Below are 27491 nucleotides of genomic sequence, written 5' to 3'. Positions count from 1 at the left end.
ATCAGACACAAAGAACATATTGATTATATTCTGTATTCTTATAATCATATCGTCCAGCTTACATCCAATGAAATTAATCCATTTTATACCAAATTACAATGATAGAAATAATAAAACACTTAAGCAGATGCCGGCCTGTATCCAGGATTAAATTCCTCCAGTGTAACTCCACCTGCAATTAAACACTCTGACTAGCCGTATAAAAAGAAGTCATTAAAATGTTATTTTCCCACATTTTCTGTGGTCGTTAAACAGCTAAATTATATCTTTGGCAAATTTCATCTGCCTATACTATTGCATCAATGCATTTTCAAAGCCTTTACTACAGTGCCAGGAATATAATTCTGATGGGGAAATACTAAAATGAGTAATATACGCACATCATGTAGGTGCAAGGCTGTCAAAAAATGGCGCATGTGAAGAAAAAGTAACACCTGCACGCTAATGTTTCGAACCTACTTTGATCTTCATCAGGTCAAAATGTTTGAAAAGTTGACATCACATTTGTATTTACACGTGATTAACTATCTAAACCACACAGGGTGATAGAGCAACTACTGATAAGCAATTCACTAAAATATAAAGAAAAAAGTACACAGGGGAAAAACAGCAAAACAAAAAATTATTAAACGTATATCTTAATTTATGAGATATTAAATTATCCCATATTTCAGTTTACATCACCTGCGGTCAAAAATATATTGTATTAAGTTCGAGGCAAAACAGAAGAAATCTTAAAAACATATGTACAGAACTTGTGTCTATAACACCTTTCAAAAGTTAGTTAGGTCAATTCCCAAGATGGAAAAAGAAATCATGCCATCATGGAGCTTGTCAGCCTGTTGGTGCGCATTAAATAGCTGTGGTTACAGCTTTTCACACATTATGACTTGACGAAGATCCTAGTCAGATCAAAAAGCTGTCTTGAATAAATTTTGTTTGCAGCTTTTTCTCTATATATGAAGACATACTAAATCCTGCTCTTTTAATCTATGCTTCAAGCCTGAAAGAGTCCAGTTTAAGAGTATAATTTGACTTTCAGGAAAATAGGTTTCACTTTAGCATTCTTGCCAAGATATTTTTCATAAAATGGGGATCTAATAATTTAAAGCTTTTGACCAGGGATGTCAATGCTTGACCATTAATGCTGAGCATATTTTTGACCGGTTACGCATGTCGGCCTGTGGGTTAATTCACACAACACTTTTACTTCAAACAGGTCTGGTTGGAGCTAACGTTAGCTAATGCTACCGCTTATTCTGCGATTACTACTTCAAACACCGTCCTGACCCAACACTTGTTGTTGAAACATTGTGCCCGCTTTCCAGTCTTCCCCCAGGCGGCTCCCATGAGTAAGTGGCTCAGTTTTGTACCACAAACCTCCTTTAGCATTGTTAACTAGTGTTAGTTCTGTTAGCACAGTTTGCAGTGTCAGCACGGCTATTGGTGCTAACATAGGTAACAATGCTGTTATTGACTGTTAGCTCTGTTAGCACAGTTTGCAGTGTCAGCATTGCTAGTGGTGCTAACACAGTAGGTAACAATACTAAAGGGGCTTTGTGGCTCAAAATGAAGCAACTTGCTAACCGTGGGAACCTGAGGTGATACCGGTGGGTGGCTATCATGTTTCGCAGCAACGCTGTCCCACCATTAGGATGCAAATTTGCGAAGAAGGATACCTTACTCTGCCTTACTTTACCTCTGACTGGCTTACCCTGACGTTAACCTCAAACCTTAACCAATCCCGCTCCTGTTGCCTAAAACTAACCAATCCAACCAACGAAGGCAATGAGTACACTAGCCAATCATTGGGAGAGTAGGGCAGGTCATTCTCTCATCATCCTATGATTCGGAAATTTGTCACTGGTGTGGCTAACATTAATCATGAATGAGCTGATCTGCTAGCTAGCTCCTTCTTAATTAGGGTGGCACACAGTGCAGAGCATTCGAGGCTAACGTTAGCTAACCAGTGGAGACTGGAGGGTGGGCAGTAGGCACTGTGTTTCCCCATGTTAACGCAACAAGTCAGCTGTCTGTCATCAACTCCAGTGGCAAATAAAATAAAAGGCAAAACATTTACAGCACAAATTATTAAAATTTCACCACCTTTAACTGAATAGTGCTTTGAAACGCAGCGCTAACGCTAACTGAGTCAGTGAAGCACCTACTAAAAAGAAAGGCCTCTTTTAATTTCATGTCATTTTCTTTTTCTTGTGCAGTTAAATATTAACCAGTTAGTTATCAGTTAATGGGTGTCGGGCTATCAGAAGCAAAATGAACCGAAACTGACACCCTAATTTTGACACTAAAGTACATCTGAACCAGACTTAAAAAACATAACTTGTAAAATGCATATGAAATTGTAGAATGCAAACTCCTTAAATTAAACCGCCACATTCTCAGAAACAGCATTAGTTGAAACTAAGTGGTAGCTGCAGCCCTGAGTAGTAAGAAAGCACATTTTAAGAGTTTAAAAGGGTGTTACAAAGGTCACTCATTTTTTTACATTTTCAAATTAACACTAAACACATGAATCATGAATATGTTAATTGTTAATGATTACTGTTAGAAAAAAATATGCCCAAAGCTGTGAAATACACTTCTGCTGCTCTTTGGCTTTTTCTACTCTTTGAGCAAACAATATGAAACATATGGAATATTTTTGGCTGATAAGGCACAGAGACATTTGAGGTGAGAAGAATCTGCATGTTGAAATTCTCAGCTTTGTCCACCAGAGGGAGGAAGTGGATTTTAATAGTCCCTCAGAGCTGTTAGTCCACAGCTGCTGTAAAAGACCTACAACAAGATAAATGCCTTGCTCTTTGGCAGAGAAGTGATGGTGCCAAGAGCCAAAACACATTATAAGACTGCACCAGGTGGTGGTCTGTCACATCACTCACTACTGACACGATTAAGGCCGATGAAGGAGTCTCTTTCTTCAATCATTTCCTACATGACAGAGCAACACTGACAGGTCTTCCGCTTGGTGGTACCTCCTCCCTCTGCTGCAGCGGGTGGAGATAATTCATGCAGCCCCTTATCGCCTTCCTCTCCCTGGACTTTAACCCCGTTGCCATCCAGGGGAACTTCTTGAAACACTTTGGCCTCTTTCTCTACCTGAGGTGCAGCAGACGTTTCAGAGGCAGACGTCTCAGAAGCAGACGTTTCAGGTCCTATGACGTGTTCTTCTCCGTCCTCAGTGATCATCACTCGCTCCACAGTGATCATGCTGCTGTCACGGTCCTCCTGACTCTGAGCTTGGTCAGCGTCAGCGTATCCCAGGAACACAAGTGTGACGGGGCCTTCCTCCAACTTTAGATCCTCCACGTTCTCTACTTCTCCTGCAATGTCTCTGACCTCCACTCTGTCCTCTTTTTGATCCTCCTCGTTGCCCAAACTCACAGCACAGTCCTCTCCCTCCAGCTCAGCCTCAGAGTCGTAGCTTTTAGAGCTCTCTAACGGAGCATCGTCCTCCTTTGACACGTCATAATGGGTGGAAAAAGACAGGACTTTTTCCTGTGGGGCTGCATCTACATTCTCTATCTCCGGTTCATTCGGCGTGACTGTGACCTCATCCAGCAGTACTTTCATCCCGACCCCATCGACAATGCTCAAGATCTGCCCAAGCTCTTCAGTCGAGGGTTGACTCCCTGACCCACCGTAAGCATGGATGCTCTTCCTGCCATCATCGAAGACAGCGGTAGCCATCGGTGTAGCACCGGCCGGTTCAGACACAGGGGCCACTGACCTGACGATGGAAGCACCTGTCTTAGGGTCTCTCTCAACCTGCACAGCCACCATCCCCAGGACTGCAACACAGGAGAAATTATGGAGATAGAATATTATAATTGCAGTCCAGGACAATGAATGTATCATAGGTGTGTTTAAAAGGTGAGAGGTACAAAGGTTAATGCCAGGTCAGGATCAGAGCCGTGTGTAACTAATATGAGCCAGCACAATACATAGAGACACACTAAGTCAAACGCAGCCAGCTCTTTACTCCACACAGCCCTCCAACGGGCATAAAAAATTAACGAACAGAAATAACAAAGTGGGCTAAATATAACCTATAATCACCTCAGTCCCATCGTTAAGTCGTAGCCCGAGGGCAGAGCGACATTAAATAAAGGGGTCATCAGTTGCAGGAGGAGAATAGAGACACTAATGCAAATAACTTATTCTGTAGCCTAAATTCCTGCTTATCGAGTCGTATATTTAATATTTTCCACAGTAAAACATTTTGGTTCTGTTCCAGCACTGTTAAGTCCCATCGTCACAAAGGGCTGCAGTTAGAGTTCTGAGGACCTTTGAAAATTTACAGTGTTACAGGAGCTAATCTGAACTTTAGGGGACGTAAAACCACCAATTTCTGAGCCAAAAACACAAAATACATGAGCTCAGTGTTAGCTACAGTGTCAGTGATTCCTGTGCCTCACCTGATCGGCCGTCCTGCCCACTTTCATGAAACATCCTTTGTGCCATTTGTACAGAGACGTGATCCTCAGCTGCTGTATTCACTGAAAAAGAAAATGTATATGTTGGACTCTGTGTTTTTAAATTGAAGAAAATTTAAAATATATTCTTGCTCAGAAATTAGCAGATACTAGGGATGCATGATAATAGCAGCACGTCATCAGTATCGGCCGATATTGACTTTAAAATGAAAAAGAAACGGCCAACGTGCTTTTTCTTATTTTGCACAATGAATGAATATTACATGCGTTGAAAAGTATTGTAGTTCATGTGTCCATCTGCTGCTGGGCCATCACGATAAGAGTATGCATGTATAATATGATGTTAATTCAACTACAGAAGAGACTTGATGATCACTTAAATTAGGTGGGGAAAAAAGTGGATATATCGATATCAGTATCGGTTGCCAGTCAAATAAGTCCTTATATATCGGCATATCGGATATCGGCAAAAAATCCAATATCGTGCATCCCTAGTTTATGCCTCAGTATTAGTTCTAACTTGCTAATTATTTGGTGAAAATTGTGATCACCAGACAGGAGGAATTCAAGTTGTGTTCAGGGACACCGCCCCCTACAGTACATTAGTGTTCTCAACTTATGTACTGTGCACAAATGTGGGATGAACAAAACTGTGGCCGCTGATAGCACCATGAATTTCACATCACTTGCAGCCTCTATCTGCCCCGTCTCAGGTTCCCATAAGATATTACCGTAATGTTATTTCAGCAAAAACGCGCTCATGAAGTTTTGCAGCTGAGGGCAATTTGCCCTTTCGTAAATGAATTATCCATGTGACTAAATACAAGAACACAGGGGGCAGATCAATGGCAGAGAGAGTAAGAACAGCTTCAGCTCCTGACCGATGAGGTGCAGAGACTTCAGTTGCCACTAACTCTCTGAAGATCCTGTTGATTTCATCGTAACTGCATGTTGCCAGTAGTGCAAATCTCCGTCAATGGGACTGGTGTTGCAGTGACGCTCATTTGGATAGAAAAGAGCCAGTTTCGTGCCAAAGTTATGCACATTACCTGAGTTAAATACTTGGTGCAGTTTTGAATAATACTTTTCCCTTTTGTCTTGTTCATGCAGGTGTAGCAGCCCTAAAAGCAGAGCAGTCTGTCAGTGTTCAAGAGCTGCCATCTGATGACACTTTCCATGATGGAGCTGGTGAGCCTGCTTTCCTTTCTTCTATGTTTAAAGTAGAATAAAAATGTACAGTGGTTCTTCTTAAAAGGTGAAAAAGACAGATGTTCTGAATCACTTTATGGTGCAAAGAAGAAAAAGATGTTTTAATGTTTGCAGGGCTTTTGATGTGCATTTTAACAACGAAGGTGCCGTTCTTTTGCCTTTGAACTTCCTATCCACACAGGAAAGGATTAATAAATAAAACATATATCATATAAGTTGGGTGAAAGATCAGATTCCAGATGAGAGAAGCAAAACGTAGCTGATTTAGTGTTTTTGAAGAAAGTTAACAAACTGAATTAGCTGCATCATCATGATAAGTTACTGTCACATTTTTCACCATCGAAGGAGCGACTGCAGTGCCCAGTGATGAAGTTTTGAGCTAGTTAACGCCAAGTGTAACTCACTTTAAAGATCTTTTGTCATGTGACGAGGTCCAATCAATCACAGCCAACAGATATCTTTCCCTTCCTCCGTAAATATCAGTCTGATATATACGGAGAAGAAACTGTACATTTTAGTGCAGAGCTGCCAGAGCTTTACATCTGTCCCACAGAGTGCAGAGGTGCGACAGCCCGTTTTAATTAATATTATATTTCATTTATGCCAATATAACCCCCTAAATCCTACAATAGGCACATAGGTCAGAGACAAAATTAGAAAAGGAACAAAAGAGTAAAACAAAGCCCTGACAGTTTGGATAGACTTAATTCTGACATTGAATGACGTTTAGGAAAAGACAGTCATTGTTTACTGAAATATCAGTGACCATACTTAGTGTTGTTTCACATGCTTTCTGCCGTATGTCAGAGTCAGCTGTGTTGTTAAACTCTCACACCCTGTTTACTCCCAGTTTCTCTGTGCACATGTGGAAATGGGCTGAACTGGGTGGGGATAAACTTCTGCCCTTGCACAGCAGAGTGAGTCACATGCAGGCAGAATGTCAGTGATGTCGTCACAGTGAAAAGTAGAGCTGTTTCTCAGCTGCGGCTCCATTCTGTCATCCTGATTTAAATAACTATTCTTCACGCAAAGACTTAGTTATGGTAAATTATCATCCGTCAGCAGAGAATAGACTCTGGGCAGGCGCTGTCATGAGAGTGACAAAGAAGAGATAGAAGCTGATGGTAAGCTAATGATGATTACAGCCCAGCTGACTCCTTACCTTGTGCGTCCTCGTCAGTGCCAGCCTGCGGGCAAAGAAAGGAGACAATTTAAGTGCTCTCCATGGTCGGACACTTAAAACAGACACTGAGTCTGCAACTTTAAACACATGCCTCCCGTCCTCTCTGGAGCCCTCCCCAGCTTGTGCCCTGCCATGAATATTTCACAGTCATCATCAGAAGAGTGTTGAAGCAAGCGGAGTCCCATCATGGCCCAACAGCCATTTGAGTCCTGCTGGTGGTCGCTTGTGTTACACTGAGCTAAATGTGGGCGGTACAGTCAAGCAATACATTTGGTGGAGGGCTTGTATGAGGTACTTATCCATAGTCAGTGTGTTACCTACAGTAGATGGTTGGCATGCCTCCAGTTTGGAGAGGTGGGCGACTGGGCGGGGGTACCACCATGGAAGCTGAGCAATGTGCTGCTGTGGACGTATTTTAGCCACCTAAATAAATCAATTTAAGTTTAAGTGTACGCTATGTTTAGAATATTTTCACCACTTTACCATACTGTCAGACAGACCTTTCTGGAATCTATGCCCTTTTCAAAACCACACAGGAGTGGCTGGTCTATTGCTGCCTCCATCAATTAGCCTGTGTTATTATGTTTGGTGAATCGGTAAAATAGTGGTTCTTAAACATTTTTCAAATACACATATATTTTAGCCAAGTACCTTCGACCAGCGCAAAACAGTCAATATCAAACTGACTTTTCAGGTCACAGTGAACAGTTTACAGCCGTCAACATTTTTACTTTAAAAATAGTAATACTGCATATAAAGTCTGGTTTATTACATTTAAATTTAAATGTATTGAACTTAAATGGTGTTGAAATTGAAAGAGTATATGAAACAAAATTTTTGGGTGTGATTAAGGATCAGAAACTATGTTGGAGGCCACACATGGAACATATTAAACAGAAACTAGCTAAATCTATCGCTGCTCTTTATAAAACAAGGGAGTTGTTGAATAAGAAATGTTTGTATATATTGTATTGTTCACTTGTAATGCCATACATTAGCCTGGTGAAACCATCCTAATCTCGTGAGCTCATATTCTATTCCGCTCCGCAGATCAGTCTGGCCATGCAATCATAAAGGCGCATTCTGGCATCGGTTAAAGCTCACCGGGTCCATCACAACCGTTCATTACTTTGGGGCGGGTTATTTGAAATCACGTCATCAGAATAGGAGGGACTCAGTGAAAACCCAGTGGCTATTGTTGTTTCTCCGCTAGTTGCTCTCATGGAGGAGCAGGTCAGGGAAGCGACCAAGCTGGGAATCACAGCCATGCAACTCGGAGTCCACAGTGAGGAGGAAATCCGCAAAGACGGCAACACTCTTTCCCAGACATCGTCACAGCTCATCTTTGCTGCAGCTACAGTGGCGTTGTGCTAGCCTATGTCACACGTTTCGTTTACTCTGATTGGTTTTCCGTCTTTCCAATTGCGTGAAGGGGCACTTTGAGTGACAGCCGTTGATACCGCCCCTCAGGAATAGAGGAAATGTACACTCCGTGTCCAGACCCATTCGCGTTTTGCGAATTGGGTCTGGACAAGCCAGGCTAGCCATACATGTCCTACTGTGCAGAAATTTGGGGAAATGCATATAAAGCAAATATTGACCCTATAATTTAACTTCAGAAAAGAGCCCTTAGAGTAATACAAAAAGCAGGTTATCATGAATTTACTCATCAACTTCTAGCATCCCACACCTTAAAATTTCCAGACTTTGACTGTCGAGATATTTGACTAGATGATCATAGTTTACAAAAAATGTGATGCAGTGACGATTAGGGTTGCAGCAGTATACTGGTTTCAAGGTATACTGTGATATTAAAGTTTACGGGTATCATATTGTAAGCATTTGTTTGTCTATGATATTGAAAAAAAATGGTTTCAAGTTTCAGTTATAGTAATAAAATGTATGTTCACCAACAAAAGCTCCTCTGTTTCCATTCCTTCACGGGTCATTCTGACTAATCATATAATTATGTAACGATGAGGTTATTTTCTGAGACCGTTATCGTACCATGAAAATCTAACCCAGTTGCAACAATTTTGGTCGCAGTCTAGACCCCTTCAACTGATTTTTTCTTCTCTAAACTGTGGACGTGTCGGCCGCCATCTACTGCAGGTAAGCACTGACTGTGGATAAGTACCTCACATAACTCCACCTCAAAAGATCCAAACTATCTCTTTAAAGTTCACATACTGTGATGCATTTGCTGCAATGAAAGAAAAAATTAGGCTGATGTCAATGTATTAAATGATATTAAATATATAACATTCAAGATGCAAAACACACGCATTTACAGGAGTGTAATATTCCTAAAAACTTTATGACAACAAGGAGGACATTTGTTTCATTATTCACCAAATTCAGGATAAAATCCAGTTTAGATTTACTCATGCAGCGATAAATCATTATGTGGTAGCACTGTTCTCTATTTTTTTTATTCATGAAACATAATTCGAAGCGCTCACATCCCAGCTGTACGGGCTCGTAGATTATTTTCTGTTTGCTGTAATGTTTATTTATTTAACACTCGACTGCTTGGGATGTGGCAACAGGCCAACAGAACATGATTTGCATCTTTCGACCTCAGAGATCATTTTGCCCCCTATTTCATATTCTCCAATGCAGTAGTTTTGATTTTAAAAAGTCCAGCCTCTGAGGAGAGCTTTAGCTGAAGGGGAACATGGTGCTGTGTTTACTTACTCACTGCCTTCACTGCAGCTCAAATCAGAAAATATTTTGGGGCTATTTACTGTACGTCTCCAAATTTTCAGACCTCACATTGCAAGAAAACCTGGATATTGTCGTAAAGAATATGACACAACTCGCTTTATATTCAAGGCTGTTTTGTGGGTGTGTGAATTTATGGCACTCTAGAGACATCCGTCTGCCTGTCTCACCTGATCGTCGCTGTGTGTTCTGCCTTTGTCTGCGCCGTTGACGGATCTTTTGTTTTCTTCTTGGGAGGCTTATTCCTCTTCTCTGGCATCAGCTGCCTCCTCGTCCTCGTCCTCAGGCGTCTTTTGACTTTTGGCTTGTTCCCTGACAGTTCCCTGGTGCAGACATGATATTTGTTAACACAAAAAGATGCACATTAGAGCTCATGAAATAAATTATTCAGACCAGTGGACCAAGAAAAAAGAGACACTGTGAGTTGTGTGTTTATGTCCTTGGCTCTAATCCATCACATCAACTGTCACATGGCTGCCTCCTTATCTGATCTGGTCATGGTCGATATAGAAGTGTGTCTGTGGCGAAAATACTGTATTCCCCGCTTCATGGCAAATTATATCTTTAGAAATGGGTGTGTGAATGCTGCATATCTGTTATCTGTGTGCCAGCAGAGTGCAGACTAAGCAGACTTAAAACCACAAGTGTTACAGTGCCCCTCCATCAAGAGGGGCACTGTAACACTCAAACACTTCAAGGGTTTAAAATTGTGACACTTTCTCACTCTAACCTCATCACATATCGACGTTTGGTCATGGACTTTCCACATCAACATGTGACATGCAAGGTACCCTGGGTGTGTTGGTTGTTGGCGTTTTGGGACGCCGTGTCATTGTCTGTTTTGAAAATACACCTCCGTTTTCACAGGAAATGTACAGTTTCCATACAGTTTCTTTCAAAATAAAAGCACTACGTCAGTATAACAACGCAACAGACATTTTTTTTTCTTCAGCAACAAACACACATGGTTACATTCAACCAAAACATGCACGTGGTTGGGTCGCATAAAAAGAACAAGGTTTGACTTTACAATCATACAGGAAGTGCACACCGGCCTCCTGGGTGAAAGTCGGTGGTTGTTGGACTTTCACCCCTAATCCTACGCTGCTGTCCCGCCGCGTTATATCCTGACACCGCCGGGTGCCATTACACAATAACGGCGACCAGCTGCGTATCATGCCGACATAAAAGGACACCTTTTTTCGTTGGTGTCTGTCGCTGGAAGTAACTGCCCAAGCACCGGTATTTGACAACTCTCTGACATAGTTTTACAGCGTGTGATGTTCCTACTAAACGTGGCCAAAGTTCCAAATAATGAGGTATAAAATATTTAAGTAACCCCTGTCAGGCTCCAGACTGGATGTCTTTATTTGGTCATCTGCTCCAGGCACACTACTGCAGGTGTTTACATTACATACACTGCTACATGTAGCTACATGCTAACGTCAAGGAAATGTGGAATCTTGGTTGCTGATGTTGTTAATGTCTCCTGTCCTGAAGATTTGGGTTTAGATCACCAGTGACCCTGACATTAATGAGTTGCAAGCTGTCAAGATCGACAAGGATCGATATGTTAAGCTAACTTCAGTTTTGTAATTGTTCACTCCTTTGCCTCTGTAGAGTTTTTATTTACATGGGCATTTGTCTCTCATGTGTATTTATACATTTCTGATGATGAGCGACTGACAGGTGACAGATGGTTAGACCAGCAACTGCTGTATAAATGGCTATCCTTCCAAGATGGCGGCACCACTCCAGAATGCTTCCTGATTTCCATTGAAAGTATAATACATCCACATATTTCAGTCAGAACTCACTACTAGGGATGGGCAGCACAAGCAAAAACACTATTCGAAAATCATGGCAACTATTCGACGATTTTTCGAATAATCGCCCCAACTTTTTGATGACTGTAGTAGTCTCTGCATGTTTCTCCTGTTTGTAGAAGAGCATCAAACTAGCTGGTAGCCCATCTCACACTGCTGTAGCAATCCTATACTGCCCTCGTGCGGTTAGGAGCTGAATTGCATGTCAAATAAAGGGGGGGAATAAGACGGCGAATAGTAATAGTTGCATTAAAAAAATCGGTTTTTCAAAATAAAACAACTATTCGAAAATTTGAAAATCGTGACCCATCCCTACTCACTACATAAACATTTTTACATCAGTACGAATAGTATCCTAAGGCCTTTGCACACTGAGTCTGATGCGTTTTATTCGTTGTGAAAATTCACAATACGTGACAAAATTAAAAGATGCATTTCCTCCTTTGCCTCTCTCCACTCCACCTATCTGACTGTCACCACTCCCTCACTGTCTTTCATTTGGCACTGCAGCTGCATGAAGGGGCGGAGCTGCTCTGCACAACAACAACAAAAAAAAAGCTTTCAGGATCAGGACTAACCAAAGCAAATTAAACACTCTCTGTGTCTGGTTTTGGAAAGGTTAAAAAAAGACACCATCATCCAATTGTTTTGGATTCAGAGTATTGAGACCAGAAACCCAAAGCTTCACCGACCTGCTGTGCCCAGTGATGGATGCTAAGCTGTCATTGGACAGTCGCTGTTAGCGTCAGTTGTGTTAACAGAAAACAAGAGACATGACCAAAACAAACACATTGCACACCAAGCCTTCTGCCCGTGTTTACACAGAGCAGCAGCGATCATTCAGGGATCAGAACAACCAGCGAGCCACCTGGCAGCACTCCTCTGCCATTTTGGCTCCTTCACAGACCGAGCGAGGCCTGTGGTGCTGCCATTTTGGATCTTTGCGAGGATGAGTAAGGCCAGCAGACTGCTGTTGTCTGAGAGTGACAGTGAAAAGGTGTCACAGCTCTGTGCCACAGGCCCCTCGGCGCCAGTCACACTGCTCACGGAGCTAAGGTACAATCTGTCACTCACGCCTGGCTGTGGCTTGAGCCGCAGTGACAAACTGAAACCTGACAATGCCTTTTTTAAAAACACTTGAAGCTTTAAACTCTTGATTGATCCAACTCTGCACAGATCTGTGTGCATGTATGTATGTATGGGCTCAGTCTCAGTGGGTGGGACCAGGGAAACAAATAGCTGCAGTGGGGCTGCTGTGAACACCATCATCTACTCTGGGCCTAAGTAGCAGAAAGTGACAAATTCTGCCACAGAGATGAAAAAGGTGTTGTCGTATCTTCAGGCTAAAGTCATTCATCTGCAGCAGGGGGATGGTCTGTCCCTGCCGCGAGCGATGTGCTCACCCCGAGGCAACGGGTGGTTGGAGAAAGCACAAATGTGTTGCTCGCTGTTTGTGTGGGAGGCTGTTACAGCGTGCGCGATACAGCGCTGGCGTATAGACAACAAAGGTTGTTATGTTTTTATTTCAAAAGAGCATGTCCTGCAGGGAACAGTGAGTGTGATGCACAACAGCTCAGTGCAAAGAATCCTTAACGCATGTCAGAAAGATGTCCTTTTCTGCTTTTCTAGCATCACTTCCCTTCTTGCAGTTTCTCTCAGTTACTGACATCACATTCGTATTTTAAACGCTGGAACAGAGTTTTAATTCAATGTATTTCCACATGTAGGTCAGGTCAGTATAACAACAAGGGATCCCTGTGTGTGATGCAGGGAATCAGTGAGCTCTCTGCACATCACGCTCATGAAACTAAAAAACAACTTGTTTATATGAGTTAATCAGAGTCATAATGAAGTCCAAGTGACCCCGCCCTAAACACTAGAGCCGGGCGTCGGCTTTCAAGCAGCTCAGCTTGGCAGAAGTCACAACACATGACACGACAGGAGGGTGGGACACAGCAGCGGTCAGTTTCTAACATGAAGCAGCTGGGAAGGAGGAAAACAATGAAACTGAATGGGCGGATCCCAGCGTCCAGTTTTCACAGCATTTATAAGAAAAGAGACGTTTGTGTTAAAGGAATATTTAGACATTGGATTTGTGGCAGAGAGTTAGATGAGAGAGTTGATACCAATGTAGCAGGTGTTGGGAGGTGAAATCTGGTACCAAAGCTAGGCTAGCTGTTTCCCCCTGTTTCAACCCTTTATGCTAAGCTAAGCTAATCAAATGTTAGCTGTAGCTTCGTTTTTATTCAGTCCCTCCAGGATTTTGTGGGTTTGTTTGGGGCCTAAAATTTCTCATTTCACGGCAGCTTTTCTAAAAATATTGCGATGAACGTTGCAGTGTTTTCAGGCATTATTTTGTAAAGAAATTGCGCCATTGAAAAAGTGAAAATCGCAAAAGAAGTTGCTTTTTTTGTTGCTGTCGTTGGTATAATTCATTAAAAACCAAAGGCAACTTGTTTCACACCGCGTTTGAGACTTTTTATTTCTAAACTATTTTCTTTAACACACTCACACACAATTTGTCAAACAAACAGGGAAGCACTCCTGTATTACTTTGTGATTTAAATCACACTAACGTTACCACTAACCATGCACATCTAATCTAACTCGCCTTGATTCTTTTAGCATGCGTAATAGATGTGGATGGAACAGCTTCTGTTCCTGTGATTTGTCTTGTCTATTCAGGTGTTTCAGTTGTTCTCCAGGTGTGTTATGCACTAGAAGTGTTTGTATTATTTGTTGATAATTATAAGACGTTGATGCCACACGTGTTTGCAATCTTCTCAACCAGACACAAAGAAGTGAGTTTGATGACACATGGGAAACTACACTGATTGCTCAAATATACAGAAAAGTTGCTGTGATTGGAGAAGAAATCACGAGCATTGGTTAAACTCGTGTTAATTGTTACGACCGCACATCCTGGAGGAGCTGAATTATTGTATAGACATGACATCAATCCTCTCATCTAACTCTTGGTAACAGACAGAATAAGTGTGATTCCCAAAATGTCAAACTTTTCTTTAAATAGTTTGGAGCACCAAATGGAAAGACTTTGCTTCACTGAAAAACTTAAAACATTTAAGTCACTTAAATCACCTTTTTCTGGGCCGCCTTCAACCACTCCTCATCTGTCTCCCCCGTCAGCCTCTTCTCTTCTTCCTGCTGCCGACGCCTCTCCTGTGACAGAGGAAAAAGTTAAATCCTTGAAGAGGGAACGTGAGGAAAAAAGCAAAGACTCGTGGAGCGAGTTTCCTGTCTTCGTTGTTGAGGTGCGTCATCAAAGAGAGAGGTGATAAGTAGGCAGTTAAAGCGGAGGTAAACCAAAGAAAATCATACACCACAGCTGATAAGACAGGAGGGTAAAATCCACTGTGTCTACTTCAGGACCTCCACAGTGCCGTGCCTGCAGACCAACTCCCCTCACTTTCCTGCCACAGCTATCACAGAACATGAAAAAACTATTGAAAGTGACAGACTGTCTACTCTACCGTTAGATTTACATAAGTTGGAAGTCATGTCTGCAATCTAAAAGACACAAAAAAGACAATTTATTCAGTTCTCTAGGAACTTTATCACTACTCACCCCTCACTTAAAAGGAGTCTTCCTGCAAGTTATCTCTCAACAGCAGAGAAAACTTAATATTCCAAAGAGGTGAACTAAAACATCTGCTGTTTTTCTCCTTCTAACAACAGACAGAACTTGATCCAAGAACACTGTTCTTCTGGTGGTGGGTTACACCCGCTTTTTAATATAATTCCTCAGTAACACCCCTTTGCAGTCATGGTCCCTGAAGACAAGGACGTCTTCTGTGTGAACGCAGAGCACTGAGAGACACAGAGAGAGGGGGGGATATTTTTAGGATACGTGACCGACAGATTAAAGCGTGGAGATCCAGCTGGCAGAGCGCAGGGATGCCGAGAGAAATAGTTCAGTGACACAGCACATTGTATGCATGCTGACACTGTATCTGCAGTGTTAATGTAAGCCATAAACATGCCGAGGCCCACTCCAGGCCCTCGCTGGCTCTGCTGAAGTGGGTCACTTGTGTTCAGACTGATTTTATATTCGAGAGGTCAAGCAGGCTGCGCTCCGGCCCTCAAACCTTTCATTTCACAGATCAGTGGTTATTGGCCAGAAAAGTTAACTGGGGAATGTTCTTTGCTCGCTCACTTCAGGCGCTGCAGATCAAGTGAGACCGTTCCACCAAAGTGACGTGAAGCGATGTTGGTGTGGTGAGATTATTTTGACACGAGGTGAGAGTTCAAGTTGATTTAAGGCAGACTGAAGTGGACAGTGAAAGGGCAAAAGTAAAGACAGAAAGAAAGACACTCTCACCACGGTGGCTCGCAGCCTTTGCTGGTGCTTCTCTGCCTCGTCCATGTTGGACCTTGGAAGAAATATTAACATATATAAATATGTTAATTTTAAGAAAACATGGGAGAGCAGTCACCAAAATATACCAAACAGGGATGTTTGGACTCATAAAGTGAAGTAGTATAAAATGTTGTAATGCCAGTTTTCTGTTTCTGTGATGGATGCAGCCCGCTCTCATTCTGAAGTCGTCAGATAACGCCACTTTGTTGGTGATTTCATTTCACACACCAACACTAAGAGCCACATCTGGTGGCGCTATGATGCATCAGCATGGTACGTCAATTTGTAATGTGGCCAAACTGACCTTTTCGCCGTGTTATGATACACTGCCGGTCATCCGGATGGCACCTGTCCTGGCAGTACGATACGCAGACAGACGACATCAGGTAGAGACACTGGGTGCGGTTACGTGATGGCTTTTTATTCAGAATGAAATAAATCTGAATGAAATCATTTGGAATTAAAGTCTTTCCCGGTAGTTTACATGGGAAATATTCATTCTGAATGAGGGTTTACACAGGAGATCAGTTTAATCGCCTGTATTCAGGTCCGTGCAAGGTTTGAGGCAGGGGAGGTTTCTGATTGGATAGGGGGCGGGGCAGATGTTACGCGTTTACGTTTACCGGAAGAAAACACTGTAGTCCTCGCTCCGGATAACAAGATGCTTGACGACGCCATTCTTAGTGCCTTTTTCGGGCTTGTTTTGCTTATATTCTTGAAGCAGCAGTACGACAACAACCTTGTTCTGCTAATGCTTCATCTGTTGAGGAGGAGGAGGGAGGTAGAAGGTCGGAGAAGGGAGATAGAAGACCGTGCTGTGGAGAATGGAAACCGGTTTGTGCAACGAGTCCGACTGCTCTATCTCAGCCCGTTGCTATGCGCGCTATGTACGTCATGGCGCCAGAAGGGCAAGGAAACGAGCATGCGCAGAAAGACCGGAATGAACTTAAAGAGGAATGAGTGTATACAAGTGCGAAAAATTCTTTCATTCAGAATTAGAAACAGAATATTCCAGCCCCTTACATCGGATTGAATTTTCAATCACATTGGCCATTTTCATTCTGAATTAGGTGTTTACAAGATCACTTTTAATAGGAATGAACTTTCATTCCGAATGAAAAGGGAATTAAACTGTCCATGTAAACGCACTCACTGCCAATAATGACGTAAGCTGGAAAGTGGGTGTAAAGGGAGGTGGATGGATCTGACAAACCCTGGACTGTCATCCGAGAAGCTGGTGATCACTTCCTGTATGAATGTAGAGCAAAACCCATGAGGGTTTTTTAAACCTAACCACGTGCTTTTGTTGACAATGGTAGCAGCGTCCTGGAAAGTCAACAGCAGACGGATACTTAGCGCGTAATATCTTGATGTGAAAGGCCGTTGACAAAGCCGGGATATGTGACGATTTGGGATGAGAACTTGTTGGATTAAGTAAGTAAGTAAAATTTACTTATAAAGCGTTTTTCGCAGACAAAGGTCACAAAGTGCTTCACACACAAGACAGAAAACATAGGGACAAAGTGACTACGAGAGCCGCTTTGGTTAAAGTGCACAACTAGCAAACTATTTCTACACAGACAAAAAAAATACACAACAACAATAAACACAAAAAATAAATAAATACATAATAAAATAAACTAAAATCAGTTCAGGTGCACACAAGTTACCCAAACACCTGCAGGTGCGTCTTTAGCTGGCTTTTGAAAGAAACCAAAGATTAATGATACATTTTACAATTCTGGATACCCTCTCTAATACCACACTAAAAATCAAAAACAAGACAATAAATCCCCCGTACTTAAACATACACGTACTAGTACTAGTCTGAATGGGTTCACAAGATTTTGTGGGCGAGGAAACATATTAATATATTCACATATGTCTCCTCCATGGTTGTTTTTGTTTCCTAAGATGTGACGATTTTGGTAGACTGTTTGTCTGACTGTCTGCCCTTCCTCCACTGTGACTGGACATCAGGATAAAAAGTGACAGTGTTGAGTGCAGTGTCAAACCCAAAATTGAACATTACTCAACTGTCAGCAACTAAAAAGACTTAACATGTGCACATGATGATGAAGTTCTGATTCCCATCATTCCTTTGAACGGCGTGCTCTGGATCACCCACTTTTTCTCTGCACACATGCACGCCACAGAGATGAGAGGAAGAGTGTGATTCAGTGATAAGGCCTCACAGAGTTTACTGAAACAAAAAGGCTAAGAGAGGCGAAGACTCTGCCAGCACTCAGTATCTCAGAGCTGATCAGCGCGCCATAATAATGAGGAGGTAAATTAAAGGAATTATCGATCGCTGGAGGAGCACTCACTGAGACAAAGAGGAGGAGGAGTGATAAAGAGACTCTACTGTACTCCATAGATATTGATCACTGCACAGATTAAATATCGAAGCCTCTGCCAGGACCTGCCTCAGTTTAGACAGGCTGAGTGGGCAGCAGACAGCTGTGGATAGATATAGCTCACATTCCTCACAAAGTTGCACTCTGAACTCTCTTCATGTGGCGGTGAAGTGCACGCCAGCTCCACCTGTTGAAATCCTGTTGTCATACCTGCCGTGGCCCCGGGACCCGAGAGACAAAAGGGAAAGAACCTGAAGAAGAGAAACAAGTGAAAGAAAGAAGAAGAGATGATATTAAATGCAGATCACACTGTGAAGTGTAACGAAGTGATTCTTTAACCAGGTTATTATCTATTCAATTTAATTTTCTCCACAGACATTAGTGTATGCGCAGAAGCCTAATATAAAAGTAATGCTCCTCGGTTAATAATCCTGTGACAGACTTCCTGCGTGCGCGTTACATCAAAGCCTCTCACTGCAGAGCACCGTCTCTTTGAAGTCAGTGGACTTAAAAACCCCCTGAGATGTATAATAATTTACCATTAATGACTGTTTGTTAGTTCACCAGAGATAAGAGAAGATCTGCTGCAGGCCCCACTCAGTGTTTCCTGATGAGTCAATGTGCCGCCCAGTTAGAGAACACTAACTTCAGATCTCCATTTCATATCTGAAAATGAGCTTTTGGTGTGTTTCTGACCCAGCATGATAACTTCGGCTGTGAGGACAGGATGATATGGATTAGATATCACTGTGCAGGGGACGGGTCCTCAGTGGGAATAAGTATCGCATTAGGGTAATTACACAATGGGTGACTACAATACAGCGTACAGGTTTGGTTCACTACCTTTTTGACTTGTTTTCTTGTGACCCTTTTACAATATAGCGTATTTATGGATCCAGCATTTGATTAAAAAAATAGTGCTGACTATGAAAATGTTGAAAGAAATCATAATGTGGTGTGGCAGCAAATCTTTTTGATTCATAGCAATCCTGTTAAGTGCCAAAAACTGCAGTTTGTTGAATGGCCACTTGAGGCAGGCTCCAAGAGTGAGTCAATCCCCATACACCTCCATGTTAAAATGCTCAACTTTACAGCAGAAATAAACATGTTTACAGCCTGGTACAAAAAATATAGCTAATTTCCCCTTTCATGACAACTGAACGTGGGGTGAAGGGCGTGGTCACTTTGAGTGACAGGTGGCGCCATCACGGGTGGCTAATTAACCGCTGGCTATCTGCTGGGAGTCATCTCAGCTAATTCACAAGTCATTGAACCTGACCTCTCAGCCGTGTTTGTGCCTTTTGGATATTTTGTTTCGTGAGGGAGCTGGCACCAAGCGGGATCATGAGCAGGAGCAGCCAACACCACAGGGCTAGCCGAAGTAGCATAGCTTGTTAGCCTTAGCTAACTTAGCAGCTTTGAGCGAGCTGGGCGTGTTTAAGCAACCAGGCTTCATTTGGCCTGCCTCTTTGCCCATTTATGATTGGCTGGGAGTTGGGCGGAGTCAGGCACTGCCAAGATGGCGACAGCCACAACTTTGAGCTTCAAACCCGTTCCTCAGAAACCAGTGGGTGAAGTCACGGTGACTGCATCCATATTTTTATACAGTCTATGCTCAGGACACATTCTTTACTTTTTTGACTGCTTCAGTGGGTCCCAACACTGAAGTTAAGCTGTGGCAACTGTGGCTCAGAGGTGGAGGAGGTCGTCCAATAATCAGAGGATTGGCAATACGATCCCCGGCTCCTCCATTCCACATGTTGAAGTATCCTTGGGCAAGATACTGATCCCCACATTGCACCTGATGGTTGTTCCATCTGTGCGTGAGTGCATGTGAATGGTTACTGAATAGAAGGTGACATGTGACATGTAGTGTAAAAGCGCTTTGAGTGGTTGGAAGACTAGAAAGGCGCTATACAAGTGCAGTCCCTTTACCATTTAAGGAAGGAACCATTGGTGTACTGCAATAAGGGTTGGGTATTGTTTGGGGTTTTTCCAATAGTGATGCTGAAACAACACTTTTTAAACGGCACTGGTGCCTAAATGCCACCTGAAGAGGTTCTTTAAAGAAAATAAAGCACAATACGTCAGTCAACAACATCAAAGAACAGCTTTTTTTCTATTGCAAAAGCAAATTTGAACTTTTAATTGAATGATACATTAATTTTGAATAGTTTAAAGTATACTTAAATATGTAAATATTAATAAATACAAAACACTATTAACAATTTTACCTAATAAATAAACCGTTCTTGTTTAACGGCACTCGGCAGAAACACAGTGTGACAACGACAAAAGTAAAGGTCTGAGTGAGGTGGACAGGAGGGGTGGCGGACGGGTCCAACAACTACCGACTTTCACACAGGAAGACAGTGTTTGCCTCCCATAAAACTGTAAAGCCAAACCCTGTTCTTTATTGTGGAAGAAAAAAATATGTCATTTCGAGGTGTTGTACCAACGTAGTGTATTTATTTTGAAAGAGACTGTATGCAAACTGTACTTTTTCTGTGAAAACAGAAGTGTATTGTCAAACAGACAATGCATGTAACAGGCTGAGGTTGACACGGTGTCCCAGAACGTCAACGTCACAACCCAGTTTTGGTGGAACAGTCCCCGCTGGAACAGCAGCGATATCTTGGTAAAAAAAAAACAAAAAAAAACGACACTTTTGGTGGCAAAGAACAGTGGTTTGTAGCTTGGCAGGTGTCCTGCCTAGGTGTCACGCCATCCACCATCCCCACCGACGCCTGATGACAAAGTCAACTATTAGAGCTCTGTGCATCGACCCGATCTGTGGGCTGGGTTGGGCTGTAATTTCCCCACTATCCTCAGGCACGGACGGGTCGAGCTCTTCATAATAGACCTGCTATGGAACCAACTACTTATCACACCTAGGTGACGGCGCCACTGGCCACACACATGTGAGTTGTTGACGGTGACATGTGTGTGTCGGCTTCGTCGAGTGTACCAAGTGCAGCACGATGCTGGTATATGACAGCAAAAAGACGGCGACCTTGACAGTTAAGAGGCACATGACGAAAGCTTGCCATGGAAAGAAAGACGAGAGTGAGCCTTCAATGTTTGTATCCTTAAAAAATGTCGGGTTTAAACCGGGCTGGGGGTCATAATTACAGTTGAAGGGACAGGCAAGGCTCAGACAGAACATGCACGGGCTTGGGTGGGGTCGGGCTGGATTTTTTGGGCCCGATCTAAGCTCTATACATACGTCACTATAGCAATGTCGATATGATATGTACAAATGTAAAGTTGCAAAAACACACACTGCTGATATTTTTTCTGGTGACTGGGCTGTTTATAGTTATACTACTTTCTATGTAGTTTGTACAACTGGTTTATTGTTCATATAAACATAATAACATTCATACTGTTCTCCTCCGTATCGCCATATTGTTCATTCTGTGTGCATCTGTTAGGATCATTCATTTATATTTATATATGTCTTTAAGCACTTTGCTGCTGTTTGCTCTCTCTCGTTAGCTTGTGAGCTGCATTTTGTTGTCTCGCTTGACTCTGTGCAATGACAATAAAATTCAAATCCCACAAATCCCTGCTGCCAGGCTCTAAAATCTGGAGGAAAGCCTTCCCAGAAGAGTGGAGGCTGTTATAGCAGCAGATTAATACCCATGGTTTTGGATTGCATGGGTGTAGTGTTCAGGGGATATACAAGGTAGAAGTCCCGAGTCAAAGTGGAGCTGAGCAGAGCCGGAGTTAGAGGAGTAGCAGCAGGAGGATGAGTTGTAGCAGGAGTGACAGTGTGGAAGTGTTACTTTATAGTCTCACAAACAGAACTTTGTCAGTGAAAGCCAAGTGATTCGATACAAAGACCAAAGCACAGCAGAGATGAAAGGAAACACAAAGATCAAGACAAATTAGATCCGCGACACACAACAACATCCGCAGAGTCCACAGGTGGGAATTTGTGCGCGGAGTCTTTGTGACATATGAAGGAGGAATAATGAGGAGCTGAAGGAGGAGCACTGCTGGGACTTTCTGCTTGTTTGAATGTTTGGTTGAAAGAAGCTCAGTGAGAAACACAAGGTCACTGACAACCCCAGGGGAACTGCTATCTCCTCATGACAGCCGCCTCAGCCCATACATGCACACACACACACATATGCAACAACACCAAACAGCAGCGCTGCCTCAGAGTGAGAGAATATGGATATGATACTGTATGTGAGGTAGGTGTGTAGCCTGGAGGTTAATGAGATAAGAAACAGCTGACGGGGGTGGTTGATGTTTTGTTGGCAGTGTGGCCGGAGTTTCACAGACACCATTATTGTGGTATCTGTGGAAACAGGCTGATATGATGGATGTTAATCATTTGAGACCATATGTATCATTTCCTCTGGACGCACAGAGACAGTGAGACCGATGAGACCGATGACAAGGAAGGCACCGACTAACAGAGCGAGGATGAAGAGGTTTGGAGCATGAAAATGAAGAAAGGCAAACAGATGTGGACTGAATTCCACGGAGGTTTGTGACCCAGGAGGAATCCTCACGGTCAGAAGGACAGAACAGAAAGTCTCTCTGTGCATCACATGAGGCACATTTAGAGCTGCAGCCGTTTGGGAGGCTGCTGATGTGTTTCATGACATAACTGGACGTGAACAACACAGATGTAAAAGCAGGTTTCTGAGACCCAATACAGTCAATAAATCAAAGTATATATAACCAGTGTTTTGGGTGCCTGTTGGAAAAAGAGGAAACACATCTTGTATCAGTGCTTACAGGCTCCACAGGTCTTCGACATGCTCCACTCAGTAGCATGACACACAAGTTGACAGTGTTGCATTCCGTCTGGAAGTTATATAACTTGTGGTGGGAATGGATTTGTTACTGAAAGCTGGCAGACCTTGACAGATGGTGGAAAAGTAACTGAAACGTTTAAAATATTTGCAGAAAGCGGCGTCCTGAAACTTTCATATAGGAAGAGTCAGGATCTGGTGTATTGGAGAGAGGGCCTTCCCCAGCCCAGTCACCAGAGGAAAATGTTGGCATTGTTCGCCCATCACTTACGCCTCAGAGCGCTGCTGTCCTCCTTCATTCTTTGGTTACATCCTGTATTGATTACTGGAATTCTGTCCTCTTTGGTCTCCCTCTCAAGTGTCTCCATAAACTCCAATTACCAGAACCCCCTCCATATCCTCCTGAAACTCTGTGTCCTCACATGAGGACATCATGTTTTGGGTTTACTTGACCTTAAACTTCCTTTTGTTTAACTCAGACCTGTTGTCCTTGTTCGTGGACACTTTTTTGTGCCATCTAGTGGTAGTAAGAGCACAATACACTTATCCATGTGAAAACAAGATGGCAGCCATCTCTGCCAAGTCAGTCTGCAGCCGATCGTTTTATGTTTTAATAAGGCTTAAAGTCATGCACAGATAAGAGCGAGCCGCTTTGAGTGACAGACTGTATGCTGATGATGTCCTCGGCTTCTCAGTCAGATCCACCCCTCGCTTCTCCATAGCTCCACCCTCTCACCCAAATATGGTCACTACTGGCTCCAAAAAAGACAAGGCAGTGACAGCTGACACACCGAACTTGAGGCTTCAGAATGGGAGTCCACAAATCAATGGGTGACATCACGATAGCTACGTCTATTATTTTCACAGTCTATGGTGCAAACAGGTGAATTTGGTGCTCAAGGAATTTAATGTTCAATGCCATTATGAGACCAATCACTGCTGCACTGGTGAAGAATGCAGATGTACAGCTGAACAGTTTCAACAAGACTTCACTGCCCAACAGTCTTCTTGTGAAAAGTAGTGAAGATGTAGCACAGGCAAGCTATGTGCTAGCTCACTAAATTACTAAGCATGATAATCAGTTCAGTGATGGAGAGTTTGTGCAGGACAGCTTGGTGACAATGTCAGACATTGTATGCACCTGTGTGGCACTCAGTCGTTGAGGGTGCTCTCACACCTGCCCTGTTTGGTTCAATGCAGTCAAACTCAGGTTCGTTTGCCCCCTCAGTGTGGGTTGTTTGGGCAGGTGTGAACACAGCAGTCACACTCAGGTGTGCACCAAAACAACCGGACTGAGACCTTCTTGAAGAGGTGGTCTCAGTCCGGTTACAAAGGAACTCTGGTGCGGTTGGTTTGTGGTGAGAAGGTGTTCGGACCTGGATGTGAAGCAGCTGCAGTCACATGACACATTGTTTGGGTTAAACATGAGCATGATAGGCCTAGTCCACACGAGCACGGGTATTTTTAAAACCGAACTTTTTTTGCCTCCAGTTTTTAAAAAAATCTGCATCCATACGAGCGGTGTAATAAAAATACCAAAAAAAAAAAATTCCACTATCAAGCAATGTAATACACATGCCAAAGCAGTAGGTGGCAATATAACTCCTAACTGTAAGGTCATTGTAGCCAATCAGAAGGCAGTAAAAAGTCATTACCGGAAAAACAACAACAAGCGTACTATTATGCAGCAGGAGCGGTCTCCGTAATAGCACACTCTTGCGCCTCTCTTGCTGGATGTGGTTGAGTAGCGTTAGTTGTATGATACAGCCACAAAGTGCTGATATGCTGCTAAATAGCAGCAGTATTTTGTTTAGATCCATCCTCAAATCGTCTCTCGCACACACTGGATCGGGTAATAACACAGCTGTTTTCTGTTTACGTCGCACACTGTGACGTCATACAATGGAGACAAGACAAAATAACTCCAGTTATCCTGTCCATACATGACTGCTGACACCGGACTTTTCCAAAAAGTTCACCCTGGACTCCGGTTACAAATAACTCCGGTTACAGGGGCCCAAAACTGCGGTTACATGTGGATGAAAGGCCAAACCGTGAGCAAAGTGTCACGGTTTTATAAATACCCGGGTTGGTGTGGACAGCCCCTTACAGTCCTGGAGGATTATTAATGTGCACCTCCTCCTGTACTGCCTTAATATGCACATTCAGCACATCCAATGCATCAAAACATTGTTTTCTAGTTGGAGCCGCGCCAGCAATATAGTCCACGATGAGCAGCGCTAAAATCAACCTGCGTAGTTGTCCCTCCATTGTGACATTAGAAAGTGTCACATTTATCTTGCAAGTGTACTCTTCTTCGACGTTTGCTTTACTTCCTGGATTTTTCCCACATGGAAATTCTGACCAATCAAGAGCAGCTTTCTCACACAAGGCATTTGATCTGGTCCTCTTGTAAATGCTGCCGTGAGAACACGAACCAACTCTAGGCAATTATACAACTTTGGAACAACATGAGTCCCTGATTCAGACCAAAGCAAGACGACTCTAGGTCTGACAGCAGCCTGAGACTTTGAGCTTCCTTGGTATGTAGAATAAATATAACATGTAAAGTACAGAGATACTAATTCAAAAGATGAGTGTTAATATAACACACAGAAACAGGTGTGAAGATGTTAATGTATCGTGTAGTGTCAACAGGGTGTGGGAGTGAGGTGCCCGGGGCCCAGCTGATGCTGTCATGCATTAATCAGTAAAGAACAATACTCCTCTTCTATTTCAACACAGCTGAAGGACATGTTGCTAATTTATACATTATAAACAGGCAAAGCAGAGAATGTCAGCGTCTCATTTATAAACACAGTTAGTTAAACTGTAAACTTCAAAAAGAATTTACCCCTCACCATTAAAACACAGATGCAGGAAGCCTTCACCTTCCTCTCAGGGCCGGCGCTCTCCATCTCTGTTGGTTTTAATGTTTTCATACGTACTTTTCTATATAAAGACAGCCGGAAGCTGCTGGCTCGTAGACAGTGAAAATGTTTACTGAGACTTCTGACGCACAGTTAAAAGTGCACACAGAGCAGAAGAACACAACAGCAGGAGCACTGCAACATGCAGATAGGTAGGAAATGCGTTTCATGCTCAGCGCTCGCTCAGGCAGCGTTTGATGTTGACATTAACAATTGGAATCAAGAAAAATGATTATATGCCTTCCTCTGCTGGAGCTTGTGGAAGTTCTTGTAAATTGCAAGGGAGGTAAAATAAATGTGGGATATTCTGATATTTAAAATGTCTCTGTGGCCATGTCAGTGCCCGGTCATGACTTCTCTCTGGTTGGGTGGGAAATGCATTTTGTGCGAGCCAAAGAAAACGCAGATTCATGGATTTCAAAGTCTGTATTAGTTACGAGAGGGTGGCATCTTATCTTCTCCAACCTTATCTTCTCTCAGGGGGTTCAAAATGGCCTTTTACAGCTGTCACTTCCTTTTAAGGCGCGACTCACAGTGTTCAGGTCTGGTGAGAAGTGACGAGAGTGGGTGTGAAGTGTTTGAGCATCGGTGGTACACAAGACACGAGGCACTGTTTGCTTCTGGTTTCAGAAGGACAACTATAACACAAGTACCTGCTGTTCTTAAGAGGGAAAAGATATGATGATGAGAAACACATTTTTCAGAGTAGAGCTTCAGTGATTAGGGTGTGTCCATATTGCATTTTTGTTTGGCAGAAATGTGGTGGCAGGTTTCATTTTGACATTTACTGACAAAACTTTCAATCAGGAAAATAATGGGCTGATAATAATAATTAAAAAAAATATTAGTTTCAGCCCGACTCCAGAGCAGCAGGATCCTGAATATATGGTCATTAGGGCACAGAAAGGAATCTTGTATTCTGTTTCAACATTTTAAAAAGCAAAAACTGTGCCAACACAACCACGTGCCTTAATCATGTGCTGTTTAACATTCTCCTCAAACTGGAATCCCAGATATGCAGACCTGATTGAAATCAAGATCCCCAGTGGCTATAGCCAATATTTTTATAATAATCAAATGACTGTGTGATGTGAAAGGCGTTGCTTGTAGTGGCAAACCCACAGAGAGATATCTCGCCGTTATAGCTCCTCTCACAGTCTCCTCTTCTCAGAAAACAGAAGCTTGTGAGAAGTGACGGTGCCTCAGAAAAAGCCACAGTAGCCCTCTCCAAAGAGTGCAGGAGAAAGGCTCTGATGAGAGTAGCAGTGTGTATCACATAACACACAGTCATCTGACCCATTAATAATGTAAAGTATTGATTGGAGCAGTTTTATATTTAAAACCAGTCCAGCTGGGACATCACAATTATTACATAACACGCCTGAATGTACAATCAATCAAGCGATCATTTATTCTTCTCACGACAGGTCCAGTGAGATGTGACCTCATCAGCTCCTTCAACAGGTGCAAGTCAGTTTAGTCATTTTCTGACTCTTGTTACATCGTTAGCTGCTTTATAGTCGTCCATGTCTCCAGACTGGCTGCTGTGTGTGTGTGTTTATGGCATCCCAGATGGTTCTGGTAATCCATGGTTTCTGGTTGGGAATGATTTAACTGAAGTGTCTGGTACAGTTGCTTCTGTTGTTTCTACAAATTAA

The 27491-nt window shown here is 42.8% G+C and overlaps 2 protein-coding genes across 3 annotated transcripts in view; one reads left to right on the top strand and one right to left on the bottom strand.

Annotated features, from left to right (window-relative positions):
* plppr2a (phospholipid phosphatase related 2a) overlaps positions 1-27491 on the top strand; it is a 186440-nt gene that overhangs the window by 30074 nt on the left and 128875 nt on the right. The window contains exon 2 of the mRNA XM_033645929.2: positions 5565-5642. The gene's annotated coding sequence lies outside the window, so the exon portion shown is untranslated. The remainder of the gene's footprint in view (positions 1-5564; positions 5643-27491) is intronic.
* Positions 18-15197, bottom strand: LOC117268717 (uncharacterized). 2 transcript variants are annotated; one of them, XM_078161081.1, is made up of 6 exons: positions 14983-15197; positions 14496-14576; positions 9741-9893; positions 6826-6850; positions 4437-4517; positions 18-3809 (listed from the first exon to the last, which is right to left on the bottom strand). In XM_078161081.1, exons 5-6 carry the CDS (start codon positions 4480-4482, stop codon positions 2950-2952), a joined length of 906 nt encoding a protein of 301 aa, XP_078017207.1. In that variant the 5' UTR covers positions 4483-4517; positions 6826-6850; positions 9741-9893; positions 14496-14576; positions 14983-15197; the 3' UTR covers positions 18-2949. The 2 variants fall into 2 exon arrangements, with proteins under 2 accessions (XP_078017207.1, XP_078017208.1); XM_078161082.1 differs by lacking the exons at positions 14496-14576; positions 14983-15197 and having other exon boundaries at positions 9741-10106.

The sequence above is a fragment of the Epinephelus lanceolatus genome, chromosome 18 (assembly GCF_041903045.1).
Source record: "Epinephelus lanceolatus isolate andai-2023 chromosome 18, ASM4190304v1, whole genome shotgun sequence".
NCBI classification, from domain to species: Eukaryota; Metazoa; Chordata; class Actinopteri; order Perciformes; family Serranidae; genus Epinephelus; species Epinephelus lanceolatus.
Note: the sequence above shows the minus strand (reverse complement) of the source record. Positions and strands in the feature narration are given on the sequence as shown.

Bases quoted from the DNA above. Each gene is read 5' to 3' on its own strand.
- LOC117268717 (XM_078161081.1), bottom strand. From the start codon at position 4,482: ATGGCACAAAGGATGTTTCATGAAAGTGGGCAGGACGGCCGATCAG. The intron at 3,810-4,436 runs GTGAGGCACAGG...CCTGTGTTGCAG, and splicing joins TGGGCAGGACGGCCGATCAG to TCCTGGGGATGGTGGCTGTG.